Source organism: Melozone crissalis, unplaced genomic scaffold (assembly GCF_028551555.1).
Source record: "Melozone crissalis strain CALT ecotype California unplaced genomic scaffold, PUWL_Pcris_2 ptg000002l_1, whole genome shotgun sequence".
In the NCBI taxonomy this organism is placed as follows: Eukaryota; Metazoa; Chordata; class Aves; order Passeriformes; family Passerellidae; genus Melozone; species Melozone crissalis.
The window spans coordinates 26,103,130-26,127,211 of NW_026535780.1; the positions used below are offsets into that span (position 1 = coordinate 26,103,130).

Here is a 24,082-nt window from a genome sequence, read left to right on the forward strand (position 1 = left end):
ATGTGATTTCAAACAGGAAAAATTCTGAAGCATGAACACAAGAAGTCTAGTCAAATTATTCTACATGTAGATTACGTTAGGTTTCACAGAAGATACTGGCTGCAAGTGCCTTTGCTCTTCCATGCTTCTCCCTGTAACAAACAAAAACATGGAAGCACAGAAGATTTTGGCTTGATCACATGTTCAAACATGGTCTACTTTTTTGTTCCACACACATCTAATTTTTTTAACATGCAATGTTTGCAATAGGTAAAAAAATCTCTAAATCCCTGCTTCCAAACTCAGCCCAGAGAGCAAAAGCATCCTTTGGTACAAACAGACCTAACACAACTGACATCCTAAATTTTGCAAAATGTGATCAAAAATGCTGTAGAATACCATTATGTTAAGAAGTCCTTATAAAACAGAGGATTCTATTTAAATTAAACATACACAGACTGATAAAAGTAGCCAATTTTATTCAAATAACATAAGCGCTAACACATAATTACTTTTCTCAAAAAGGTTACGTATTTATGTGCTTTTTTAGTCAAATAAACAGATTTGCCCCCACTGTAGAAGTGTTTCAATAGAATCCAGAGTCTTGAGTAGCCCAGTTGGGTGCCTAAAAAATGAATAAAGATTAAAAGAAATTACTATATTACTTAGTACTTACTGAAATGTATAACACATTAATTTAAACAGTGGGAATGTTGTTAATAATGAAGGATACCCTATAAGATTAAAGCCAAGTGTTCACATACCAGACACACATACTGTAATTGAGTTGTACAGCTAGAGTCCTCCAAGCTAGTAGTTTCAAAAGGGAGAAATTCTGGAAGATCCCAATATAAATATAGGAATAATTTCTCAGCTGTATTTTTTTAAAGAAAGCAATGATACACAAGTTTTGTGAAACTTCCCATTAACAGAATAAAATAGTGCACCACTGCCTGTCCAACTTCCACCAGTATTTCAGCCAAGCACTGAGGAAGCACAATAAAACTTATAATGTTTAAGCTCTTTTACTACATAGCTTGTTCTGATTTTTGTTTGTTTTAAAGATGTATGGCTGGGCCTCAGAGCCATCCCCATTAGAGTGCTGTTCTGCCTCACAGAGCTTCTCATATTGTAATATGGAGGGAAGCAAAACCAGATGATCTAGCCTACTTTCTTATTTTCACTGGTTCTACTTAAACCTTTCAATGACAACTACATTTTCTAGAATTTCACTTAACAGATTTAACAGTTAGGGTTTTGCACAATTCTCCTTCCATATTCCAGTCTTAAGCACCATTAATTCTCCTTTCAATACCACATCTGCACCGACAATACTTTTGAGTACAACTCACTTGGAAAAGTATTATAACTACTTTCATAAGTGTCACACTTCATGATCTGCCCTTTCCTAGTGGTGAAGGAGACCATTTAAAAGAAGCAGAGCAGCAAATGACAGAAACAGTTATGAATAAAATCTAATAGAAGAGAAAGGCTAAAAGAAAGCAAGAAGCACTTTGTGTGTGGTCACTATGTCTTTTCCAACACAATTCCTGGTATTAGAACTAGGAGTAGGCACACCTGGTGAATTAAGGCATAGGTTAAGAATTATACTTAAAATTATCTCTTAAAAAGGCAAGAATTCAGAAAAACAAAACTTATACTGACCTCAGATCTACCACTCTGATTCAGTTTCTTCTCAATGTTCATAGCCAGCATTTGACTACGAAAAGACAAGCTTTTGGTCTTCTCAATCACTTGTTGATAAGGTGAGACTGCATTGTTGCCCATGACTACATGGCCCTAAAACCCAGCAAAGACAGAATAAATTTAACAATTGCTCAGCATGCAAGGATCTTTAATGTAATACTCTGCTTTCCGAACTTTCACAGGTCTTCCAGACAAGCACAAAACACAATAAATGAAATCCACTACAGTTTATCTGGGAACAGAAAGTTTTGATTTCTATTGTTTTTCTTTGCCCATGAAGTAAAAGAAATTTAATGAAAAACCCAACAAACTCACTTGGATCCATCTGGCTTTAAAATGAAAGAGAGCAGGTTTAGATTAGATTACTATGAGGGTGGAACAGAAAAACTGTGGGTGCTGCATCCCTGGAAGTGCTCAAAGCCAGGCTGGATGAGGCTCTGAGCAACCTGGTACAGTGGGAGGTGTCCCTGCAGGGGGGTTGTAACCAGACAGTCTTTAGGGTCCTTCAACAAAAACCACTCCATGATTTAATGTGCAGTCTTACCAGCTTGGAATCCAGTTTGGCATCCAATCGTGCATTCCGGATCAGATTGACAATCCATCTTTCTGCTTCTTCAGGAGTCATATTTAGCTTATCTGCCAACATACTAAAATATAAACAACTTATTAAATGGCAAATTAAAACCTCTGATGTTGGTAAACATAACAAGAGACTATGGAATACAAGTCAAACCAACACAAAATACAGCCCAGTCCAAGATTCAATAAATACTGCATAGCTGGGAAGCTTACTTTAATTGGACTGAAATTACTTAAAAATTACATACAGGCTCTCCTGCCCATCTCCCACCTCCACTGCAAATAAGAAATTCATATCCCAAAGTGTATACTTACTCATTCTGAACTACACCACACTGCTTTTAAATCTTGACCTGCACAGTTTTCCTATGTTCCTATTAAACCCTTTTATTCTTACTTAAATGCAATCAGCAGTCAAGAAAGCATAGATTACCTAGTAGAAAAAATACATTTAACAAGAAAATTTCTCTCCAAAGTTCAGGAACAAGACCCATGAGACAGAGCTTGGTATAGAAGATATGACAGATGCCCTATGTTAGAACTTCTTGCAACTTCAAGGAAGGAAGGTGGGGGAAAACAGAGGAAAGGAAAACTATTAATCAAACACTCTTGTCCAGGAATAATTCCTCCTAATAGTGCTTCCTGTGGCTTTCCAGCTAACTCCTCCAGCTTCCTGCTGGCAGTTGGCTCACACAGGGCATTAGTAACGCTCATTCTTCCATCAGCTTGCAGACTGAGGTAACAAACATGAGGTAAAGGCTACAGGCATGACTAAAAAGCCAGCTGACTACAGTGAGTTGCACAAGAGGTCAATTTCTCACCATTTCACAGAATCTTGCCTAAACATCTTTTTCTCCACCTGAAAAAATGATTTTTTTCTTGATGACTATTTGCATCAAGTCACTACTTTACAACATCTACCTGACTGGACTTCTACACACACTTCTTTATAGAGTTGTCTCTCCTATATGATCTTGATCTCTTACCTTTGTCCCAACTATAAAGGCAAATTCCATTTTTTCTACAGATAAACATGAAGTGAATAGAAAAAAAACCCCAAAGTAACTTAAAATACTGAACTTACACTGACTCACTTCAGCAAAATAAGAACACAAATGGGTAACAAGTGTTTGAACTTGGCAAAGTAAGGGGAAGTAAAACCCAAACCGAGTTGCTACTGTTCCAGTAGACCTTTTAATCTGAGTTTGAATGAGCAATTATAAAGGCAGAAGAGAGCAGAAGACATCAGGCATGGAAATTTTTGTGGAATTATCAGTCACCTGGACAGAACATGAGACACTTCAATACAAAAAAAGTACAATAACTTTATTACCCTCAATCAGTGATGTTAAGCATTTGACTTGAAACTAAAGACATTTTAAACTGCAAGTACAAGGGGGCGAGTATAATTCTCACATTTCTCTTTTAAAAGCCTTAGTAAGATTTAGATAAAGTAAATTCCCTTCCAGATGACCACAAGAAAGGCTACTGCCACTACACTGGAGATTAAGCAACCCAGCTTTGGGATTACAGTGCAGAACCTCCATTGATGCAGATAGGAGGATTTACTTGTGGATTCCTGACTAAGCAGCATAATGGAATACTGCTGTGGGACCTGCTCAGAGCTGCAACTGGGTTCACAGGAGATCAAACCAGATAATTTCCAATCTACAGCACCTACACTTTGCTTTTTCCTTAACACAGTTCTCATGTAATTAGAGAGTAAGAGGGCATATATGTCTAGAGAATCATTCCAAGCCAGAAACTATGAAGTATTTTGCATTTGTTACTAGCAAATAATTTTACCTTTTTCTAATATATCTACATTTTCCTACTAGCTCAGCTGCTTGAGAAGTGGATTTTTTTCAACTAATATGTAGCAACACAACAGAAGTAACACTACAAAAGTATTATTTTCCTGCACATGTATTTGGAAAACTTGAAAATCAGAGAATAAAAATGACAGTAAAAAGGATGTAAAATCTGTTTTATCTCCTCTTGTAGCTTTGAGACTTACACAATGTTTAAATTTTAGTACAAAACAACTGATGTTATTAGGTAGCAAGCATCTTCCACTGAATAAGGAATAAATCTATTAAAAACCTAGAACTTAAACCCATCTTTGACACAAGAGATGACCTTCCTCTAGTACTTGGGGCAACTGGACTCCCTTTTAAGAGTCTCTCCTTGCAGCCTACATTGAAGCAGCCAGGACCACCCAAAGTGGATGGATGTATAACATAGAGGTATTTCCCTGGTAAATTAACACACATGACCAAAAAATATTCTCTATCTTTGCAGAGCAAAAAGCACAGAAAATCTATCCTGATTACAATTCTGTAACAAACACTATTCTCCTATCACAGTTAGAACATGTATTTAAAACTCTTGAGATACAAAATACAGCTTAGCCTCATTTAAGTTTGACAGCTGAAGTAATAGTGACATGTTTAGATTTACAAATACATATTAACATCACTGATATTAAGGAAAGAATGCAACACAATCTGTATTATAGGTTACCATTGTTTATAAAGATTCCTGATATAATTCAATAAAAATGAAGTCAATTATAATAAAATACTATTAAAATTTAAAGAATGGTCTACCATATCAAGTTAGAGTTAATTCCAAATGGCAGACTTTTAAATAATTTCAGTTCCCTAGTTATAGAAGGAAATTCACTTATTTGGATCATGCTAGGGCTAGTGTTCCTTAAGTTTTCATTTACTTAAAAGGCAAGCAGAATTCCCCACATGCTCATATATGAACAAGCCCATCTTATATAGTTTTCATGTATGTGCAGTACAAAAGAAGAATGAAGCATATTCAGCTCTCCAATTAAACACAAGTATATCAAACTAACTAAAACAGAATTAGCATCATCTATTACTTCTGATAAACATGATATTTCAAACAGCAAACCAATCACAGGGTGATTTAGGATGTGCAAACTTTAAGTTGCAACTGATAAATATAAAGAAGTTTCCTGCTGTTTTCAAAACCATTCTGAATAGCTAAGCAGTACTCATCAAGCACTGTGCTACAATAATTTCGTTTTTTGCTCCAGGATTAGCAGTGGAAATCACTTGTGAACAAGAAAATGCAAGAACTACGTCTCAGCCCAACATTCATTTCAATTGGCTAATTTCTTCAAAAGCAATTCAAATACACTAAGAAATAATTATGTACCTTATTTCATCAGCTCAAATATAATCATTGTTACAGCTTGCAAAGAAATTTAAGGCTGATATCGATCATTAAACACACAATGACCTACTGAGAACCACCTCATTACTGATGACTGACTCCATGTGCAATTAACTTAGGGGTATGTGGTAGAAAATATCCATATCACTCTGAGATAAATGTCTCAACTCTGAATCTATCACTTGCCTCAGAACACATTATAATGCTTATAAAGAAAGATCACTGCTACCTATATTTAGGAATTACACAACAAGGACAGCCAACTACATTTTTTATCATACCTAAAGTTGAAATATCACACACAGCACAAAAAAATATGAAATATAAGTAATAAAAACAAAATAAATGACAATTACCTACCACAAAATGTGATAGAGCTTACAATTTTTGCCATAATGAATTATTGGTATGTTGCCCACAGTTTATCAATATCTTCTGATACAAGACTTGAAAAATTCTTAACATAAACACTGCAGAGTGTTTGCTCATTGACTGGAGTCAGGTAAGAGGAGACTTCTTAGAAAGCCATCTAGTCTCTAGTTAAAAAAGCTTAAACATCTAATTTCATTGAGAACTTGTGCTTGATGATGTGCAGTATTCACACCACAAAAAAGATTTCTTACAAAGAGCAGGATACTATTGGGTTTCATATTCCCCAGAAACCCACCTTCTAAGACCACTATATATATGGGGGTTTCCTTCTTTCCAAATACTTATTCAAGCCCCCTTAATGCCTAACCATGCAGTACTTCTGCTTTAAGTGATTTCAGACAAAGCATCAGCCCTCTTATAAGAACAAATATTAAGCATGGAAAAGCTCTGCTCACAGAATGCAGTTCCATTTCCTATTAGGACTGTATGCTTAAACCCAATACACTAGAGCTGACTAAAATGCTCAAATTCACTGTTTTCCTTTGACATCAAAGCCACTGTTTTAAGCTGATACAAAGGATAAAATTTTTTCCAGAGGCAATGAAGACAAACATCAGCCAGTGACAAAAGATTAAAAGTATTAAGAATCAGTCCTTTTTCCAACTATACCTATTCATAAAAAAAAGCAATCCTTCGAAGAAGTTTGCAGTATTAAGACAATTTTCTCTCAAATCCTTTCATTTGAAATCAGGCAGTGTTAAATCCTTTCCTCAGAGGACTAGATGCACTTATTTGCTCTGGATACAAGCTAGTAAGAAGACTGCATTGAACTTGATCAATTCAACAGCCTTCATTTCTCCTGTCTCAAAGATCTCTGCAGTGCTCTCTACCAGTGAGATTTTTATAGCATTCAGAGTTTTTCACTTCCTCCTTCTTAATTTAAGGATGTGCAAATAAGGGAAATGTGGGCAAAGGCCAAGTGGAAAAAGATCTCAAGCATACAAAATATCTTCTCATTTAGTTTTTTTTTTAAAATATATATATATAAGAGGCATCAGACCTGATCCATTTGAAAAGTCTGCATTTATAAAATAAATCTGAATAACCAACAGACATATTTGCTAATAACAATTCTTACAGCTGAATCACTTTGTGTCCCAGGGAATTAAATCCATTGTTTTCTATTTAATTAACGAAAAAGGCAATGTGATTCAATAAATTTCAAAGAACATATCTATAAGATACACATGGGTATCCGTATCCACCAAATAAAAATAAATTTAAGCAGTTATTGTATTTGCAGTTTGTATTTACTTAATATTAACACTCTATCTCAACATGTGGAATTGAGGCCCAAATGAGGTATTTCCACCAGGACTTTGGTGACACTGGGTATGAAAGTTCCCATTAAATTCAGCATAGATCCCACTTAAAATCACAGCAGTTGTAGCTTGAAAGTACTGCTTGTCTGGGGGGACTAGTGGTGGTAGAGAAGGGTTGTTTTGAAGTTAAACACAATAATTAAATTCTGAAGTATAATTATAATTCAAGTACATCACATTAGAGTTATAAAACTAGAAAGAATACTATGCAAATGAGATTCCAGTTAGGATTTCACCTGACAACTGAATACTTCCTGAAGTTTGCACTGTCTGTCAAACTGCCCTCCATGACTGATTTTCTGAACTGAGGAATGAAGACATTCTCTTACCCGATGCTGATGCACTGATGGATGCGACAGAAAGTCTCAAATATAAAGAGACGGGCATTCTCAATGAAGTCCTCAAGGCACGCCACTAAGAAGAAATCATTCACAAGCACCTGCACGTGTCAGCAGAAAGGAAACATGAGAGCAAACGTGTGAGTGGAAAGGTACTGGTAGACACTGCTAGTAAATAATGCCAGTAACTACGGGGCAGCCCACAGTATACCTAAAAACATTATAGCTATGTTCAAAGATGCAGCAAACAAGCTACAGATGAACAATATTTTTCATTGTTTCATTGTTCAGCATCTTACTAAATTTAAATTGCATGCTAACATGATCACTGAGGTCTGGCTCAAGAAGAGAGTAAGGTGAAGGTCAAACTCTACTGCTGCCCTAACTACTGAAGATCCTTTCAACACAAAATTTGACTCCCCGCTCATCTTTCACAACAAAAGGCAAATCTGAGCTTTTCTTCAAGCATTTCTCAGAGTTTAATGGAACACCTGAAGCTCAGCCAAATGCATGATTACCTATTTGCTTCTTCTTCTAGAACTTCTTAAATATAACATTATTACAACATTAAAGCTGTATTCTTAACAGTAAGTCACGTGTGTTACAAAATGAGTTGTCATAAAACCCAAAACCACCCAACCATGAATTTAAGTTTATCAGAAAACATTGGCAATGTAATCAAAGACCACCTCAAAGAAATTAGCAGTCCATTGTGAATTTTAGAGGTCTTTCCTTAAAGGAAAAGGAGTCTTAAAAATATTTTGTCTTATATTTTGTCTTACTGTTTCACACTCTCTCAGCTTCTTCTGCGCTCCATCAAAATCGAAGTTAACGTACAAGCATTCCACAAACTCTGTGATAGGGTCCCTGTATGTGTAGGACTCCTATAAAAAATTGGGAACAACATCAGAAATCAAGGCCATGTGGTCACTCATGCATTCCTTAGAGTCTTAAAAAAAATTAATAGTGGAAACAAGCCCATGTATCACCTTAAAAAAAAGCCAAACTTCCAAATTCCAGTTATAAAAGCTACATAAATGTGCTTCCTCCCACTAGTCTGGTAAAACAACCAGAGGTGTAGCTTCACATTCAGCATTTAATGCTGCAATCTTTGGGCTAGGAAACGGTCAAGAGATTAGAGCTGTCTCTGTATCAAACCTCCAAATTTCATAAAGTAAGATGGAATAGTCTTTCTAAATTCTGATTTCAAAGATGACTCCAACATCAAATCCTTCATACTTGAAACTGAATGATAATTCGATTTTCATAGACAACATAGCTAACAAAAGAGCTACTTTCTATACACTAATTACTTCAGTATTACAGAAGTTACTCAACTTTCTCAATTACCAGGGAGAGATAACGCTACATCTATACACAATTGTGTAAATTCAAGTGTAACAAACTTCCCTTTAAGTGTTTCTAATGCATATTATAAGACAGCTTAAATCAGTATGTATCAGTAACCGCTTTAGCATCAGATAATCATAAAATCAACAGATTAAGGGAATTCCTAAGAGAGATTTTTCTTTCTGGATCAGTTATTTTTTCCTTCCCCAAAGAACTGTACTTACAGTCTCATTATTTAGATTTAAAATTCAGTTCTATACATGTTTTTCACATCAGAATTGCACTTGTTAACCATTATTTGCAAAATGGTCTTAGAACGAGCGCGTCTCAATTTCAATAAACAAACTGCATACCTATCAGTTCAATACTTGCAAAGATGTTGCAAGTTTAAACAATCTTTTACTACTACTAAAGCAGCACCACGAGTTATTTCAAATCTATAAAACCTTTACCACATCATCATTTAATATCATGAATCATACAGAGTTAGAGGAGTACTAAGAAATCTGACAGGCAATTTCAAAACCAAAAGCCCAATTTGGTATTTTCAAAAGGAATTCACTAATGGTGTGCAAGATTAAATAAAAGCAAGAAGTTGTAACATGTTACTTGAAGTATTAGAAATTCATCTTCTATTAAAAACTCAATGTCACAATCAGATTTTAGATAAAGATAAAAGCTGAGTCACAAGACTAATCACGGATTTATTGCTTATGGTGCCTTTTGTGAGCACTAACACTTAAAAACAAATTAAGTTGCAGGTAAAACGTGATCTTTGCATTGACTGTGCTTTGCACAGGTAGTTTCCCAAATGCTTGAAGTGGTTAAAACTGACTACTAGCCTATAATAACTGTACTGTCATATTTACATATATACACACACAGAGATACAATATTTATTACTCACAACATTATCAAGTATTTGAAGTGCATTGGTTTGTATACAAGTTGTTTGGTGATTTCAGATAAAAATCCAGACCTTAAACCCCTGTTGACTGCTACCAAGCAACTCTTTTATTGCTCTTCTCTGTATCTCCATCCTCATGTCACTGTGACAACAACCATTTTCAAGAGAATGCATGTGAATTCAAATCAACACACACAATTCAGTGATTTTGAAATGTAAGAAAGAACTCTTATTCATACAACAATTTACTGTACAGATAGTTGAAAAAGAATCAGATCCAAAGCCATTTCACATCTCACTGAATTTTCAGCATTTAGTAATATAGAAGGTAAGAATGGCACGTATACTCTACTGCATGTATGTGTACATGCAGTAGATATGTACATGAAAGGAGAAAAAAGTTATTCCATCCTCCCACTGACTGATATGCATTTTACTTCAGTAAAAACTTTCACTGACAAAGAACAAGTATTAAAATACCTCAAATACTAACCCAGATAGTATTATAACCTTCTTCTATTACTAAAAGAAGGTTACAATGAAGTCTTCTTAAAAATCAGGCAAAAAATTTCAGATACTGCAGTCCTTACCTGCTGAATGACCTTGACTAGATCTTTCAGCACTTGTCTACGTTTACGAACATCCTTATTTGTTATGACTGCAGTAGTCAAATATCTGAGGATATGTGGGCACATGGTCTGAATTGCATTGAGATACCTAGAAAGAAAAAAACATATGTAAGATTCAGAACTCAAAGGTATACTGAAGTTTGCTGATGACACTAAAATGAGAGGAGCTCTCAACTCCTCCAAGGCAGAGAGGCCCTGCAGGGAGAGCCTGACAAAGAGGTCAGAGGGCCGGACAATCACCATATGGAACAGGGCAACTCTAGATCTATGTACAGACTGGGGAATCAGAGGCTGGAGAGCAGAAAGGGATCTGGGGCTCCTGGTCAACAACAAGCTGAATGTGAATCACAGTGTGTCCTGGCAGGCAGGAGGGCCAACTGTGTCTTGGTGGACATCAGGCACAGAACCACCAGATGGGCAAGGGACGGGATTGTCCTGCACTATTCTGCACTGGGGCAGCCTCATCAGGGTACTGGTTGTAGTTTTGGGTGCCACAACATGAGAAAAGTATCAAGCTATCAGAGAGCATTCAATGGAGCAACAAAGAATGCTAGATCTACATGTAAGTCAATCCTCTCACAAATAAATACAGTGTTTCAATTTTCATTTTTAGTCTGGGATTTCCCAAGAATCTTTTGAAATAGCTTTCTACAATCAGAATAGAACAATACCTTCACCCTGCAGCCCTAAGCTCAGCAAGCTTGCATATTTATCATGTGCCTTCAATTTCATTTAAAGACCCACCCCAGATGGTACAACACAACTTACTGTGGCTGATAGAGAAAAAGGTCAATGATGTTATCTCTCCCTTTAGGATGATTAAAAAACACGAACAAAGACCAGTGGATGAGCCATGTTCTTTGCTGAAGAGACTGCAGTGGAGAGCTGACAGACTAGGAGAAAATGTAACATTGGTTCAAGTCAAACACAGCACAAAGTTTGCTTGAATACTAATCCATGGAAACCTGTAATTGCCCAAAATTTTCTGATTTTGCATCAGCTCTTTATAACTGTCATCACTGTCAGGCTGAGTTTGACCTCCAGCTTTTCTGTCATCTCAATGATAAATCTACTGAAAGTTATAAGCAAGATGATTTTCCCAATATTATAGTCAAAACTACTTTCTGAATTTGCATTTTTATGGTAAGAGCAGACATTTTAGCTCTCCAAGACCACCACACTAACCTAAGTTACTTCCCTTCTTAATTCTGAATTCCTTGTATTCCCTCCTCAGATGTGATCTGAGTAACTACTTACCTTTTTCACCTTTTCTGTTTTACTTCCTTTCTAAATCCTCACAAGACTTTTTTTGCCATAAACCCTCAGAAAATGATAAAACTTTATAATCCCTTGCAGCCAAAAAATGTAATTATCTTTATTTAAACCTGCCAATAACAGACAAACAAGGGTTCAGCTCCAAGTACCTGTATTAGCTCCAAATTTCAACAGCACTTCAAACAGACTGCAAAACAACATATTGAGGATGAACTGACATGACAAGTAATCCTCCCTCTGAAGAGCATGACAACAAACTGCTCTGATTCAATCCTAAAAAAACTCTTGGCAGTGTAATAAACAAGTCAAGTAGTCTATTATAATCATACACAATCATAAAGACAACAAAATTACAGAAGAAAGTTTTTTAACACTAATTATCTGCTATGTAGACAAGGAACGACTGGGGGACAGAAAAATACCTGTTTTCTCAAGACTCTGGTTCAGGAAAGTGAAACTTTCACATCTGACATGGCCAGTGAAGCTCCACATGCAAAGAGGAAGACTGAGAGGTCCCTAATCTCATCAGTTGCTCTGAACTAGTCCTGCAGCCCCACTCACCCCTTAAGTTCTTGGTACTCATTTGAACTCAGGAGAGTTTTGTCAAGAAAGCTGAATTAGCTGAAACCTGTTTCCAAATACAAGCCTACTGCAGTTTCTGTCAAAAAGCACTGTCTTCATCAGACAATATGGTTTATTTACATGCATTTTTTTCTTTACAGAAAATGAATAGCACAAGTATCTGAAATTTAAACAGTGGTTTCACAAAATGATACCTTGCCCTTGAACACATCCTTAAGATTTGTTTATTGGAAATATATTTGAAAATACAGATGAGAACCTAAGGTGTTAAGAAGCGAGCAATTTGAAAAAAAATGTTTCTTTATTTCTTCACTAGCATCCTTCGACTTTCCCACTGCCAATAAGAAAGTATCAAGTGAAAACGTGGTAATCTACTCCTAAATAAGACTGCAAGTGATTTATAATAAAACTTGAGTACTAACACCTCTAACCTCTCACCTTGCTAAGATGTCCAAGATTTTACTTGAATACTAACACCTCTAACCTCTCACCTTGCTAAGATGTCCAAGATTTTACTTACATTATTATCTATTGTCTCCTTTAGTCTTGTGAGATCTTCCATGGCTGCATCCCAATTCTGCATCAGGATTTCAGATGCCAGTTTTCCCCAAAGGGAACTTAAAGCATTTCTGTCTGTTGCTGGAACCTATGTTCAACAATAGCAACAAAGTCACACTCTTAGTATTTTAAATTATTGCTAAAAATTATTATTTACTTTTAAAATTACAAACAGTATTTTCTGGCAGTATTTTTCATTTACAAGATACCAATTTTGCATAGTCCTAATTCTCCAAATTAAGTAGGGATTTTTTCCAGAGAAACAGTTTAGACATGGGAAAAAAACAAACCAGTAGTAAAATTTCTTAAACAGAAACTAGGAAATCCTGTCAAAAAAAGACAGATCCGTGCTGCTGCTAATAAAACAAGGTTATTGCTAGGCAGGTTCTTAAAGAATTCATAACAGTAGATAACCACCTTCAAAAAGCTAGCATTCCAAACTCTTCCTGCTAATGCCTTGTCCAGAAGTGTACTTGTTACAGCAATGTCCAGTGGAACTGCAACTTGGCAGCACTGAAGCTGCTCCCTGGAAGGGTAGCTCTGAGGTCAAGCTGTGTTAGTTTTACACAGGAATGAGTTGCACTATGCCATTCACAATGTCAAATTCTGCTCTTAGACTGGTTACAATAGTTCTTTCACAGACTATGTTTCATCACACAGGGCTTTGAAACAAATCTTCTCCCATCAGAATCAGTAGCAGAAGTTTTACACTAAGCTATTATCAGCACAAAAATCAGTACTCCATTTTTTGAGGTTACTGACATACAAGAACATAATGCTATGCCCAGAAAAAAGGCATGAAGAATTAAGGACAGTTGCCCACAACCCACTTCCCCTGTTGGCACATAAAAAGAACCTGTAACACTGAAAGTCACCTTTAGCATCAAAATTTAGACTTATAATTCAACTCATTCATACTTTAAGCCCCGTTGTTCTGATTAAAGATACATTTCCCAAATTCCCTTCTTTAATTACAGCCAATTACAGAAATTTTTGTGGTTGACTCCAACAGTATTTCAAAGAGTTAAGATTACCTTTAGATGGGAATACAAACTAGCAAGGAAGAGCATCAAGCTATGAACCACTACATGTTTTCAACAATCATACACAAATTTATGAGATACACCGCTCACAAGTCAGTAACTTCCAGGCAACCCAGGTGCCAGTTTAGTAGCTACTGAGTTGAGAAGGTTCACATGCTCTGTGCTGGTTCCAAATCACTTAATTAGAGGTAGCTGCTCACAATAACTGCCTTGAGGTACCACAGCTGTTCCAGCTCCATTATCGGGATTTTCGAGCAGTTACCCTGAATTTCCATTTGTTAGTAAAGCTGCACATTCAGTGACCTCCAACAATAAATTTACTGTGCTGGGATTCTTACAAGACATCAAATCTTTATTCTCAAAATTCATTCCCACCAGTACCAAATGATATGAATTACAACAAGATGAAAAGAGTTGCTTCAGAGACAATGGATCTGGTTCTACATTTATCATGTGAGCTGTCTACATTTCATAGGGAGAAGACTTATACTCTTAAATCCATCACAGAATTCAAGAGAGGACAGACAGATCAGAGTTCAGATAAGGAGCTGGCAGTTCCCCATTACCAGTAATTACACTCAACCCACCTGCAAGCTTTTCACTGCTGTTGACAACATCTGTGCACAAAATCAAGTATTCTTAAAAACAAGTATTCACTTCATTGTATTATATAATTAAATGTTACAAGACATACAAATTCAAAGAACAATTCTACTTTAAAATAATGGAATTGCTGAATCATAGTGATGATTATTAACCATTACTGTAAACTTTGGCATACAGTAATGACCTCAAAAAGCTATAAAATATTATATGCCAAGAATGATATAGACAATTTACTGGTTTAAATATTTCACTGAAAATAACACCAAATAAACAAACCAAAAACTAAACCCCAAACCAACAACCAATCAAAACTTACCAGAACCCTAAAGAAGTAGAGATATTCTGCAGCTCCTGAGTAGTTACCACATTCATACTGGAATTTTGCATACCTGTAGAGTGTATCTAGGTACTCCTGCCTAAACTGAAAAGGAATACAATAAAAGCTTTTACTCCCTAGGAAAAAAAAACATGCTGTCACAAGCTGATTTTAATGGTAGAGCAAGATTTGAAATCTGTAGCTTTTCAAAAGACATTGTACATAGGAAAAGACAATAGAAAACTATTATATTCTCAATCCATGCCATGGAATGAAAGTTTATACCACTACCAGACAAAGGTGAAATCTTGCTTTACAAAGTAAAGCACATCTAAGTTACCAAGTTGCCTTAGTTATCTAAGTTACTAAGCCAGCATTAATTTTAAGCTTTTTTTTTGTTATAAAAATTAAAAGTTCAAAGGCTTAAATATGTTAGCATTAGGAATTCTACCTATTAGCTACATTGACAGGAGACAGGACAAAATGCTAGGCCATACTTGGTCAAAACACTGTCAGCTGTGAGGGAGTTTGCGTGGACATCCACAGAACTGAATTCCAGCAGCTACAACACTTACCCCGTGCTTCTCAGCTAAATAGTCAAACAGCATCCGACCATCTCTATAATAAAAGGACAGAAAGCACTGCTTTTACAAAATCAATTGGTAGCCACCATGCAACACCACACAATGCAACAATTTTAAAGGTAAAACACAACAAAGTGAGCATGAATTTGATGTAAAATTCTTCCACTTGTTCAAAAGCAGCTGCAGTCATCTATTACTGGTGTCATGTAGTTTCAAAATCTTAAAATTATTCAAAATTTAAGTAATGAATGCCACCTGCAACAATAGCTACAGTTAGGAAAGAGTGGAAAGTTGTTTTAAATTTGATAGCATCCTTAGCTTTCATATGAAAGTTAAATTCTGAATTAGAGCTCTTCCCACTCTCATGTTCCAATTTCAAAGCAATTACTCTAGACAACCTTAATTTTAAAAGATGGGAAAAAAAATGGCAAAGACTAAAGTAAACAGAAGTAGAACTTATCCTGTTAGCACTGAGACAGAGTGGGTCACAAGAATATCTCTACCACAGCCAATATGAGCAGAATACAGAACCATAAATCATAATCATACTACTAAGTTCTTAACTTCTATATTCATGTGATCACATCTCTGAAGACTGTTTTTTATTTATCATTAATACTCAAAGAACAAACATTATTACTCATATCAAAGAGAAGCCTCCAGGAGGCAAGCTGTAAATTCCCTGAGACAAAGACATAGTAAAAATGGTATGAGAGAGAATATTTTCCCATTTACTCTGAAACCAACTGACTGCAAAGATTTGAGTTTGTTTAATTGAACTTTTAGATTATACAGGGAAATGGCAAATTGCCAAGTGAGCCAAGAATGACAACCCTCAATCAAACCCCTGAATGCAATTAAATAATCTCATGGATTTGCTACAGTAAAACATTTTGAGGATGAGGAATACTGACTATCACTCTCTGTAATTTTTAAGTCAGTGTCCTCCAACAGTTGCTCAGAGCAGTGATATGTTTCGGTTTATTCTTGAAAGAACTTCTACCTGCAAATCTCCTTTACTCCTTATCTCCCAGAGCTGGATATTCCAAATAGTGCCATCATGGAGCAAAAGTCATGATCTAAAGTCCCAATAATATGCAGCTATCTGAATTTGATACAGATTTAAAATCACCAGCAGAAATTCCCAAAAGAATCACAACTTGTTTCTGCTATCTACAGCACACTACTCAGGTCTAGACAGATAGGACATATTTCAGCCAATTCTACCTATTACTATCTAACCCCAATAATCTGGATCAGAACTACTCCAGCACCAATAACCAAAACCAGAACTTCTGAGCTATGAAGTTTCCAGATACTTTACAAACACAAATCACATATCAGTTCTAAATCAAAACTTGCTGCAGATGAGTAGTAGGGCTAATATTCTATAGCATTAGACATATGCATTTATATAGCATTAGATATACAGCATTCAATAAATGCATTTATTGAATGTATTGTCTCTCTTGCTCCCAAACAAGACATTTCCAATTTGAAGTCCATACTATTGACCAACTTTTGTGAATCAAAATCAAGTAACAGCATACTCCCCACAAAATGCTGCTTTTTTACTAATATTTTTCTAGGCTAATTATTATTTAAAAAAACTGGCTAAAAGCAAAGCAAGAATTGGACAAGACCTCTGTATATTCGATTAGATTTGAATAGTTTTAAGACAGGCTCAATTGCCAGAGTAACTGAGACTTCCACTTTCAAAGCTGCATCACAGGTATACTCATACAGAAGATTTCTGCAAACTAGAAAGAAGAGTTTGTACATTCAATACTTTTCTAAGAAATTCCAGAAGCAATGTTACAGTCTTCCTACTGTTACAGCATCAGTGGATACACAAAGCTTGCCAACAATAAACCCAAGTACAGGCTTCACCTTCAAATTCAAGTTAAGCCACAGGTTCTCTGTCTGACACAGTATGCTCTATTTAAAATTTTAGGGCAGGTAAGGCTGAAGAAGGAAGGGATCCAATTATTATTCCAGTTTGCCAGACACATTTACAACAGCAGTAACAGTGATTCTTATCTAAAGGAAACAAGGAGTAATTTATGCCAATTAATAACAAATACCTGCCCACCTCTCTGCTGAAGGTGGAGTTAGTCCTCAGTGACTACAGCTGAACTCTTTCCTACAGAGCCCAATTCAAGCTTAACCATGGTGAAACTCTGATAAATCTTAGATACAATGTGCAGACAAACTCATTCTACTTAAATTACTTCCCATAAGAAAATTAAAAAAAAAAATTGGATGCAACTTAAAAAGACTTGAGCACAACCTTACACCAAAACTTGGAATGGTTTGGGGGTGGAGAGAGTAAGTGGGAAAAGGATAGAAAACCCTGAAGAAATATGTGCTCTGAGGATGAAAGGATGCTCATCCATCAGGCCTCCCAGACTAATATGACACTCCATAACCTTTTCTGGAAGAAAATTTTAACTGTTTCAGCCTCTTTTTTCCCCTCAAAAAACCATAAACCCAATCAAAGCCAAACAGAAATTAACCTGTGACTGGACTGCACTGGACGATGACTGTCACTTGTAACAAGCTGATTCACAAACATTAAAACAATAGATGTCTTTTGCACAACAGGGAAAAGCACTGAAAAGAGCAAACTGTCCAGCAATTTCAGCTACCTGACCACAAGCACTACTTAAATACTGTATGAAAATAAAAATGTCCTTCTTGCAGTTACTACACAGAATGCACTCCCAGCAGCAACACTTGAGAGGTACCAACAAGCCATCCTGACAAATTATGTTAGACATTACCTAGTGGACTGCATTTGCCTCGTAGTCTCTGGATCCTCAAACATCTTGACAATAGGTTCTGTTTCAGCTTGAAGCTGCTTCAGCTGTGCAACAACAGTTGTTCTCTTCTCACGCAAAGCTGAACACAAACAAAAAGACTTGAATAGAATGCTTTAAGCTTTTACATGAACCAGCCTGTAATTACATGGTGCTGACACTTGAATGCATCTTCCCAATTCCTACCTCACCTGTCCTCTCAGTCAAGCCTCAAACCCAGCTGTGTATAACAATTCTGTAACTTAGTAAAAACTTCTAACATTTGGTTTTTTTTTCCTCCTGAATGGAGGCCACCAGAGAGCAGGTACAGCTGGAGCAGAGTCTGTATTAGACAAGGTCTCTTCAGGCTTCCATTAAGGGAGAAACAGCCTTTAACTAAGTTCACTTATTCCAAATAAACTTGCAAAAAAGTAAATCCAATGATACCACGAAGATTGATTTTCTTCTGACTGATGATCAGGTTCTGAAAGAACATTTAGAGCACACTTAACTAAAAATTGACAGGAAAAACTTCAAGCAGCTCAAACTGCAAAATTACCATTTTGAACACTCTGTGCTTAATGGAAACATTAAGTCCTTTATGAAAAGCTGTTAGGAAATTCAACTAAAAGTTTTAGGGTGATTATTTTACACAGGTCCCAAATTCCTCACCAAGTGCAAGTAATGCAATAAAATGAAGACTTAAAATTTAGAAAAGTGTATATGTTTAAAAAAAAAAAATGAAAAATGACCCTGACTTTGGCTATGTGAAACACATGGGATCAGAGAAGCCAAGATAAAATCCCAGGAGATAAATGCAGGAAACTGTGAAAGTGAGCCACACACCAGAACACTTAATGCCACAGTGAACAGAGTCAACATTTCTTTCATGATTTGACTACACAGATATTTGAACAGGACATCCAAGGTGGCAAACACCATAATGGTGACCCAACCTAAATATGAGAACAACTTGCCTGACAGGAAGTGTTCCAATAAGGAGAAATTATCTCCACCTGCAGTTGACTCTTGAGATAATAAAAGAGGAAGAAGAAACAGATGAAAGCAAAACATTCAGTTGACTTACTAAGAATACGAAAATGTTTTCCTGCGACATCTCCTGGGTGTGTAATTGTAAGTTGATCTCATGGAAGACAAGACAAAAGCAACGATAAATCGTGCAGGGACATTTCTAATAATAACTGTGTAAGTGAACTTAGTTTTAAGTACTTTAAACAGGGAAGTCTTAGGAAAGGATAGGGCAAACTTCTAACGATGCCAGCGATTTCACAAGTAAGAACGACCTGTCCATGCACACACTGTGACAAGCGCTGCTACAAGAAGATGACACATACCAGAAAGATCTCAGAAGTGAAGGCCTTTGCATAGGAAGCTGTGCAAGCAAGCACCCTGAACAATGTGTGAAAGAACTAGCTCTGTTTATGTTAATTGAATACAAGCCACACATCAAACAACAGTACGTCATTATTAAAAAAAAAAAAAAAAACCACACCAAAAAAACCTGCCAAAATGATGAGGTAAAATCCTAAGAGATGTAGTGTTTTTCTTATAGTATTTTCAAACAAGTGTGGAATTTCTGATTTTTCACGAAGGCAGAGCTCTCCAAGGGAGAAAATTCATTCAACTTTCTTGCAGCTGTGACCTTATGAAGTTATACTCTGAGACAATCTGCTTAAGTAAATGGCTATAAATAGAATTCTGAAGACATAATTACTACTGCTAACAGTAATATTCAACAGTTTAAAAAGGCTGAAGCAAGGAAAGAAAGAGGAATACCTATTCAGCATTGAGATTTTTTTATAGCCTTGATGCAGCCTAACTTTTTTAATCAGTAGAACTGTTAAGTAACCTAAAGGTGAAGCTTTTATTACAACTGTTTCTGAGATGACACAAGTGAAGCCCCCTGGTTCTCACTACATGTCACAGTACACATGCCCACAGCAATGCCCACCTAATGCCAGCACAGACTCAGCCAGAACACCGACTCCCATGTCCATCAGCCTACCAACTCTCCTCTTCCAAAGAGAAGAGTGGCCATCTCTGCAGCTTCAAGAGCCTGAAAAGAGCAAGACCCAGAGGAAGAAAACAACAGCACCCAAGTCTGTTCCTCCTAAGATGCAGGCAAAAAAGACTGTCGTCCCAATAGCTAAGAAAAAGGTGAGGAATTCACCAACACGAAAAACAGATGGAGAAATAGGAAGGCAGTGGATATGGAAAGACTAGGTCAGGAACAAAATGAAACACACCACCCATAAAAAAAGAACTGGGAAAAAACCCTTAAAATCAAAACACGCCTGAAGAATGGAAATTAGACAAAGCTAGATAACCTATTTTCTCCCCATTCCCAAATGCTCCTCAAAATGATAGAAATTTAAGTAGTAAACAGAGAAGTTATCAAAATCATGGATAAAATAGTAAAAGATCACATTCATTATAATCTTAAATTTATTTTCTCCTAGAGAAGCAGCAATTCTTATATTACCAAGATTGAGGAAAACACAGGAAGAGTTCGAGGAAAAATCTCTCTCAAACTCTAAAAATCGGCCACAGTCAGACAAATTAATGGAATTACTTAGAATGCAACTCTAGTCTTGACACACTGGATGCTTTAAAGAAAAAGTCACCAAATAACACCAAATCATTATGCAGGTGTTTAATCTGAGAGATGAAAAGCTACTACACCTCCATCAGTTGCAGCGCAACACCTTTAAAGGGCTTGAAATTACCAAATCAGCATTGAAATACTCAAAGAGGTCACTCAAAGGTGAAGTTCCTGACAGACCAACAAACCCAAACTTCCCAGGATTAGAGCATTCTGTTTTTCTCAGTATTGCACATCCTTGGGTAATGCTGAAGTTAAACAGCACTCCACTTTTTGTACACGACAAGCAATTACCACTAGTTATTTATTATGCTAGACAGAAAAGTTGAAAAACAAGATTTACATCTAAATGAGCAACTTACCATGAGGAATTTCATCAGAATAAAGATTTTTGTACACATCCATAGCAAAATCCACCATGTTGGTATCACTAAGGAGATCCAGTTTTCCTTGGAGCAGCTCTTTTTCATTGTATATCTGAAACAGGAATTATTAACAGATTCATCTGAATAGTGCTGAAGTTTCAATTCATATTATGTATTACTTTTGTGACACAGTTTATGGACTTCTGTACAACTGAATTGTTTTAAATATCAAATCTCACTGCTCTGCCATTAAGAGCACTTACTATAAAGCCTCTCTGCATTTTCAGTCTTGACAAAATATCAAATATTTCCTGCTATCTATGGAAGCAGGTACTTCAAAAGTTAATTAGAAGTTAAGTAACTATTACTAATCTCTTAAAAGAAACAGAAATTCCTATTGCAAAATTACACACATATTTAAAAAATTAAAGAACCTTAATCATACTTTTCTTTTAAAGTACTGAATACTTTCCACAAAATAAAATACTAAAAAGTGAGGACTAGTTAAATTATTTAAAGTGGATTTCGAAGAGATGCACAGGATTAAACTCACAATTTAATTGTACGGCAGATCAATCTAAAATATGTTGCTAAGTCTACAGCATAAAAAGAAGTTTAGAGTAGCTACGTAATTGAATGTGTACTTTTAAATTTTTCAAATTGTTTTTTAGAGTTCATATTCCATAATTTATCAGAGAGTTGCAAACTGCTGTTAGATGTTGAAGATGTAGGCAAGGGCCAAATCTGGTACATTCCTCAAAAACATATTTGCACAAGAGCCAAACTGCAACTCACCATGCCACATTTGTGCACATCTCAGATACAGATGAAGTTTAATTCAGATGAATCTGATGAAGTTTAATTCAGCTCTGAACATTGCATTGTTCAAAACTAACACCACAAAATTAATTGTTTAATTAACTTCAGCTGATACAAAGATGCTAATGTACAAACGCCCCCAAGATGAGAGGCATTAAGCAAACTCCACATGCTACACATGACAGCTGGCTAGGTCAAGTTGTCTTAATGCAAGCATGGTTTAACAGTTCCTATCTAAAGGCTAAAATAACACCTACTTTAAATTCAAAACTTACACAGCTTCACACATTTCGCTCCCATTTTAAAATAGTTTGTACTGATTAGTTTAGTCTAAAGTATCTGAAGTACTCGTCTGAGGTATCTCCAGCATTACCATTCTCTTTGCAGCAATATAACTTATAAATATACAGAGGAAGACCAACAGAGAATAACTCGAGAAGGGATTTATATTTGTTTCCAACACAAACTCGTGATGACACGGGTTTCAAATTCAAATTAGTTAGTATCATTGGCGTAACCACACAGACCGCCCAGAGCTCCGGCTGCGGGAGGGCCCGAGCACCAAGAGCTGCGGGGCTATCGAGGGCGTCCCACGCCGCGGGACTGCGGCTGCAAGGGAGAACTTTGACTTCTCCTTTCCCCAAATACAGGCGAGGGAAAGACACCGCGCCAAATCGGAAGAAAGAGAAAGCGCAGCAAGTCCGCGCTGCCTCGCAAGCGAGGGGCCGCGTAGCTGCGCGGCGTGATCAAGGAGCGGCTCCCTCAGGCCTCCTCTCGGCTCTGCTCCCGTCCCTGCCCGGGAACCCCCAACGCTTCGCCCCTGGACTCACGCAGCACAGGAGCCCTGCGCTCCTCCCTACGGAGGCTCCGAATCCCCCACGGGCCGCGCCCGGCCCGCGCAGCGCCCAAGCCCGCGGGAGGAAGCCCCGGCCGCGGCGCACCAGGCCCACGGGAAGCACCGGCAGCTGGCAGCAAGGCCTACCACCTTCCCGCTCCCACAGCCGGCTTCCCCACCCTTAGGAGAGACACGCACCTCCTTGACAGAGAGGAATTCCAGCAGCGGGAAGACCAAGTGCCGGTCCAAGAAGTGCGCGATCCGGGTGGTCAGGTCGTACTCCGCCATCTTGGAGCCCGGCGAGAGGAAAGGCAGAGGCGCGACGCGGCTCTTGTGGGCGCTGCGCCTGCGCGGCCCCGCCCCCAGCGGCGGGGAGCCGGCGCCTGCGCACTGCGGACCCCGGCCAGGGGCCAGGGAAGGGACAATGGCCGCGCCCTCCCTTTCCTTTCCTCTCCCTTTCCCCTCCCTTTCCCGCCCCGCTCCGGCGCCCGGGCCGCTCTGGGGACGCTCCGAGTGCGGCTCCGGGGCCGCCCCGGGCGCGCGGTGTGGGGGCTGCGCTTGTGTGGTGTGAAGGGGGCGGTGGAGCGCGTGAGCAAATGCTGGGCGACACTTTGGGCACCCTGGGGCACAGTGGGATTTCGGAGGGTGAACATCTCCCGAGAGCAGCTGTGAGCTGTGAGTGCAGCCCCCACACCTTGTGCGTCGTGTGTGAGCTTGACTTGGTCTCGGTCTAATCTGGTAGTGACAATCTGAAAAGGAGCCTAAGCTGTCCTTGGCACCCAGTGAAATGTTTGTTAAGGGTTCATCCATGTTGGCCATGTTTCCAAGCTCTCCGTGGGGAGGCCGTGCCAAGTGAGATGGAAGAAGGCTGGGGAGCTGCTGGACAATGGTTTACACAGGAAAACCCAAGCAAGTGCAGAAATGTATTTGCTAAGTTCAGCAACAGAAATGGAAGAATCAGTAATACTGCTGATAGCTTGCTTATAGCTTCTTTATGGCCATTGTAAAGAAGCATTGGCACTGGCTGCCCAGGGAAGTGCTTCAGTCCCATCCCTGAAGGTATTTAGAAAATGTCTGGACGTGGAACTTAGGGACATGGTTTAATGGTGGACTAGATCATAGAGGTCTCTTCCAGTTTAAATTATTCTGTGATTCACCATGTTAACTCACCAGAAAGATAAAAGGTTTCTTTTCCTGTTACACTTTGTAAGTTTTCTAGTGATTT

At 37.7% G+C, this 24,082-nt stretch overlaps 1 protein-coding gene across 1 annotated transcript; it reads right to left on the reverse strand.

Moving 5' to 3' along the window:
- Positions 1-438: 438 nt before the first annotated feature.
- Positions 439-23,187, reverse strand: EIF3E (eukaryotic translation initiation factor 3 subunit E). Its single transcript, XM_054269963.1, has 13 exons — positions 23,056-23,187; positions 21,201-21,315; positions 18,201-18,318; positions 15,409-15,451; positions 14,834-14,938; positions 12,831-12,956; positions 11,222-11,346; positions 10,415-10,541; positions 8,350-8,451; positions 7,559-7,668; positions 2,231-2,333; positions 1,645-1,779; positions 439-604 (listed from the first exon to the last, which is right to left on the reverse strand). Exons 1-13 carry the CDS (start codon positions 23,143-23,145, stop codon positions 566-568), a joined length of 1,338 nt encoding a protein of 445 aa, XP_054125938.1. The 5' UTR covers positions 23,146-23,187; the 3' UTR covers positions 439-565.
- Between the last annotated feature and the right edge of the window lie 895 nt (positions 23,188-24,082).

Coding starts and splice junctions, on each gene's coding strand:
- EIF3E (XM_054269963.1), bottom strand. CDS start 23,145: ATGGCGGAGTACGACCTGACCACCCGGATCGCGCACTTCTTGGACCGG. Junction 2,334..7,558: donor CATCAGTGCATCAGCATCGG/GTAAGAGAATGT, acceptor TTTATATTTTAG/TATGTTGGCAGATAAGCTAA. Junction 1,780..2,230: donor CCAAACTGGATTCCAAGCTG/GTAAGACTGCAC, acceptor GCTGGGTTTTAG/GGCCATGTAGTCATGGGCAA.